Source organism: Belonocnema kinseyi, chromosome 5, assembly GCF_010883055.1.
Source record: "Belonocnema kinseyi isolate 2016_QV_RU_SX_M_011 chromosome 5, B_treatae_v1, whole genome shotgun sequence".
In the NCBI taxonomy this organism is placed as follows: Eukaryota; Metazoa; Arthropoda; class Insecta; order Hymenoptera; family Cynipidae; genus Belonocnema; species Belonocnema kinseyi.
In genome coordinates this window covers 54,258,423-54,263,417 of record NC_046661.1, presented here as the reverse complement: position 1 = coordinate 54,263,417, position 4,995 = coordinate 54,258,423, and the positions used below count along the sequence as shown (strand labels likewise).

The 4,995-nt window shown below is 35.0% G+C and overlaps 2 protein-coding genes across 2 annotated transcripts in view; both read right to left on the bottom strand.

Annotated features, from left to right (window-relative positions):
- Window positions 1–2,481, bottom strand: part of LOC117173658 (aspartate, glycine, lysine and serine-rich protein-like) — a 13,559-nt gene extending 11,078 nt beyond the window's left edge. Inside the window, exon 1 of the mRNA XM_033362297.1 lies at window positions 2,037–2,481. Within this exon, the coding sequence (XP_033218188.1) occupies window positions 2,037–2,481 (445 nt within the window). The remainder of the gene's footprint in view (window positions 1–2,036) is intronic.
- Window positions 2,482–2,651: 170 nt separating this feature from the next.
- On the bottom strand, window positions 2,652–3,287 carry LOC117173657. The gene has a single exon (XM_033362296.1). It carries the CDS (start codon window positions 3,285–3,287, stop codon window positions 2,652–2,654), a length of 636 nt encoding a protein of 211 aa, XP_033218187.1.
- Window positions 3,288–4,995: the final 1,708 nt, after the last annotated feature.

Genomic DNA, 4,995 nt, shown 5'->3' with positions numbered 1-4,995 from the left:
CCCCCCCCCCCTACTTTGTCCACATGGACATATTTGATGAAAATATAGATATTATTAGTCTTCAACATGCCTGGGAGCTCACTACAATTCCATGGACGTCAATTTAGTACTGACTAAAATTTCATATTCTTTTGTTTTCATAGTCAACAGTTCGAAATTCGTTGACTGGCTAACAGCTGTTGGTGCATTTTGCAAAACAATTTTTCGTTAAACTGGTCGAAACTTCGAGTGAAAAAACGTCATTTTAGCACTCTTTAAACCCACGGGGAATGATTGTTTGGATGCTAAAAACTAACGAGAAGTTTGACCGGTAGCTCCTGAGTGGTGCCAAAGTTGACTGGCAGACTGTCAAAAATGTCAAAAATTCGAGTGAAAAAACGTTATTTTAATACTCTTGAAACCCATTGGGGCTGATTTTTTAGGCGCAAAGAACTAACAAAAATGTTAACTGGCAGCTTTTGAGTGGTGCCAAATTTAACTAGTAGGCCGTCAAACATATAAAAAAATGACAGGATGGCAATTCGAACCTTCATTTTAGTACTCTTGAAATCCATAGGGGATGATTGTTTAGGTGCAAATAAATAAGAAGAAGTTTGACCGATAGCTCCTGAGTGGCACCAACGTTGACTGGTAGGCTGTAAAAAATTTCAAAAATTCGAGTGAAAAAACGTAATTTTAGTACTCTTGAAACCCATTGAAGATGATTTTTTAGGTGCAAACAACTACCAAGATGTTTGACTGGCAGCTCCTAAATGGTGCCAAAGTTGACTGGCAGACTGACATGCCAAAAAATCAAGTGGAGAAACATCATTTTAGTAGAAGGGGGTAATTATTGATTTCAAATCGTAGATTTCAAATTATTTATGTCTTACGGTCCAATCGTAAATCGAAAAAATAAATATGAGTCAAAAAAACATGTTCTTCGAAACTCAGATATTTATTTAATAGAAAAAACTCCTTTCAAAACTTCCTGACGTTTCAGTACACATGCGTACCTTTTTCAAAGGTTCTTAAACCTGAGTTGATGATAGTTTAAATAGTCAAACAGATCAATTTTCAGTCAAAAAAAGAGGAACATTTCAGTCAATAGTTTTGAGAAAGTTAATTAAAATTTAGTCATTTTTTGAAGTCTCAAAAAAATTTTTCGAGATTTCAATCGATTACAACTACATTTTTTAAAAATTGTACGAGAAAACAAAATTGGCGTAGGTTAGGACGGACGAACAGAAATTGAAAAAGCTACGCATGTGTACTGAAACGTCAGGAAGTTTTGAAAGGAGTTTTTTCTATTAAATAAATATCTGAGTTTCGAAGATCATGTTTTTTTGACTCATATTTATTTTTTCGATTTACGATTGGACCGTAAGACATAAATAATTTGAAATCTACGATTTGAAATCAATAAATATCAACGGTCGAAGAAAGGATTGATTTGTTGCATCAAATCATTTTACAGCTACGAAGTGGGTAATGTTGTGAACGTTTCTTTGAAGGGCTCGTGTGCCCATGTTTCTGAACCGATTTTGAAAAACAAATATATGTTAGATAGGGAAATACTTTAGCTATGTTTTGCCGTGTTTGAGGTTTTTATAAAAAATAATGACGGTAAGGTACGACCGAAAAACGGAAAGTTGTTTTTTTTTTGACATTTTGAAATGTAGGGGGTAATGTTGTGAATGAGTTTCTGGTCGCAATAAACATACCAAAATGTGTCCGTAATAGTCACAAAAGTTATTGAAAAGAATAAAAAAGTACGAAAACCAAAATTTAGGTATTTGTATGGAATCAGGTGAGGTACAAACACGAAAAACGTGATCAACTACAGAAACGCGGGTATGTGATGAACATCAATAAAAAAAATTGTTTTTTTAACGATGACGCTTCGTCTGGTACTTTAGAATAACCTCCTCAGTATCATTGATTTTGGCTACTTTAGCGGTAACTATTGCTGACTTTTCAGCTTCTTTTTGTCGCTTTTTTATCTCTTTATTGATTTTTCTATCGGCAGCCAATTGCTTCTTAACTGCTTGAGTTGCCTTCTTTTGGGCCGCTGACTCTTGCGAGCGTTTGGTTAAGATTCGCTTTGCGAACATCAAGCTGAATGTTCTCGTTTAAGGCATCCGATGGATCGGAAACTGATGGACCAGGAATTGCTGAATCGGACATTGATGTTGTAGTTGTTGCTGGATCAGATGACGATGTACCATGGATCGTTCGATTGGATGTTGATGTGCCGGGTGTTTTTGGTTCATACGTTTCTGTTTCAGGTGTTGCAGCGTTGGCTTCGTCTAAGTATGGACGATCAGTTACCGAAGATGTCAGAAAATCTTCTTCCGTGAAGATATCCCTGTTGATTGGCCAAATACCTAATACTTTGAATCCACTGATGATATTCATGGATGAGGCACCTTTGTGGATCGGTTCGGCGACAAGTTCAGCAACGTTGTTGATTGTAATTGGAATGTTTGGATGATTTAACATTCACGCGTTGCATGAATTGGTGTAATAGGTTTTCAATGGACCGAAAACTCCTTTATCGAGGGGCTGCATTTTGTGACTTGTATGTGGAGGCAGCGTCAATACTTCGATATCGTTTTCCTTACAAAATTTTAATCCCACAATGGTCACGTGCGACTCGTGATTGTCGAGAATCAGCAAAGTCTTTTTGGTGCCCGCTTTAATGGCATGATGTTTAAAATGGTGCAAAAATTGTACGAAAGTGTCAGCCTCTGCCAATCCGATCCATTCGCAACACCTTTAGCGTCCGCACTGCCCAGCAAAAGAATTTTATCCTGCATTTGTACCCGTGGAAAAATGAAAAAGGATGGAATTTTTTCGCCGGCAGCGGAAACAGCTATCGTGAGGGTCACATTATCGCCACGTTCGCCCGAACTGGCCGCTGCCACGCAACGCTGGCCTTTCTGTGCCAAAACGAATTTTGTTTTATGGACTGTACTAAGTCCGGTTTCGTCCATGTTCCACACTGTCGCGGCAGTGAATTGATATGATTCTAGGATTTTTTCGTATAGATCAAAAAAATTTTGAACTACAGTTGGGTTAAATGCAGCCGCACGACCCAGTGTTGTCGATACTGGTCGACGCAAACTCAACTCAGAATGACGTTTAATGAATCCTTCGGCCCAATCTCTGGTTGCAATTGATTGCCCAGTTTTCTCCTTCGGAATCCAGGATTCTGGAATTTTCTTTATGCGTCGGGCTGCTTTCAATGCTTTTGCGAATTCAAATGCAAGCGTTCGAAGTTCCGTCAACCCAAGACCATAAAACATTTTTACCGCCTTCTACAAATAATCTCGGAGCTGTTCGTCATCAAATACCTGCAACGTAAAATCAAATATATAGAAAACCTAATCATGAATTAAAATTTATTTTAATTAAAGACTCAATTGACTGAAGTAGGAGTTATTTTACTCAAAACATTGTGGAATTATTCATTTCATGATAATTGGTGAAAATGAAAAACGGATTCAAAATTATGTGTTTCTCTTTTTCGACAATTGTCTACAGAAAAATTTGTTGCACCGAAATTCTGATTAGAAAGAATGATCAGGAATCCGCTACAAAATCCTCTACTCACTCGTTGTCCAACATGCGCTGCTGATTTCGATTTTCGTCCTATAAATCGTTGGCGCAATGTTTCCGGTGCAATCATAAACTTTTTCGCTGCTCCATGAACACTACTACCAGCGTGGATAGCATCAATTGCACTCTGAATATTTTCTTCATTTGGTTTTTCAGTTTGTCTTTTTCGATTTCGCACCATTTTGCTGAAAACGCGATAAAAAGCATATTTTTAACCCGTGGAGTCCGGACGTGCCATATATGGCACGTTCACTATTTTCGAATTTTCCTAATTTTTAGGCAACCATATTAGAATTCTGCAAAATTAATGAGTACATTAGATCAAAGTGGACTATTTCGCATCTCGTAAGGTGGTTTTGAGTTATCGTAAACCGAGAAAACTAGACAAATTGAAAAAAAAATTTTGCAAAAGTCGAATCTAGAACAAACATACATTGTTCCTGAATTTTTTCAGAATTTTCGCATACCGGTCTCGGTCCTTAGATTATGATTTCCCCTTTACCACTGAAGATTGATGTAAAAGCAACTTTTTATATTATTCTCAAGGTAGCCACTAAAATCGAATACAAAATCTGGAATAATTTCCTGGTTAAAAATTTTTTACACCAGTCATAAAAATTCAAATTTCAAGTTTTTAAAGCTAAAAATTTTGTTATTTAAAGTATTTAAGACTAAATTGCAAATTAAACTAATGGAAGTGTAAGTTTCCTGAACACTAAGCGTGATAAATATTTAATTAAAACATTTCAAACAGTGATTTCAAATTTAAACTTTCATTAATATATTTAAAAATGACAAGCTTCTAGAAACTTTTTTACAACTAAAGCATTTGAAATTGTACAACATGGATTCAGAAGCCTTTAACTTTGTTTAGTTTAAAATTATGCTATGTGAAATTTAAGTATGAAAAATATACATTTTCAATCTTGTTTCGATTTGATTTGAATTAGTAAAAATGCAGTCTTCAAAAATAGCATTTTAAAATTCGGGTGTCCAAACTGTTTACATTTAAACCTAATAATTTCTTAATTTTAGCATTTCAAACTAAAAGTTTAGAATAATTCGTAATTTAAAAATTAAACCCTTATTCTTTTATATGCTGAAATGTCGAAAAACGTCCATACAATTACATAAGATTTTATGAAATGTTGAGAGTAACAACTGGATATAAAGACCAAAAATAAACTTTTTTCAGATTATTAAATCAAAATTTGAACAAAATTATAGAAATATGTGACCATTAATCACAATGTTTCAGGAAAGAGAGAATATAAAAAATGTATGTGCTTATGGAAGGAAACCCATTTTCTTTATGAATTGCGCACGTATTCAATTCAATTTTGAACTTAATGAAACCTAAGTGAATCTAATACTATAACATTAATAATTTCAAAC

Excerpts from the sequence above, each read along its gene's own strand:
- LOC117173657 (XM_033362296.1), bottom strand. The coding sequence starts at position 3,287 with ATGTTTTATGGTCTTGGGTTGACGGAACTTCGAACGCTTGCATTTGAA.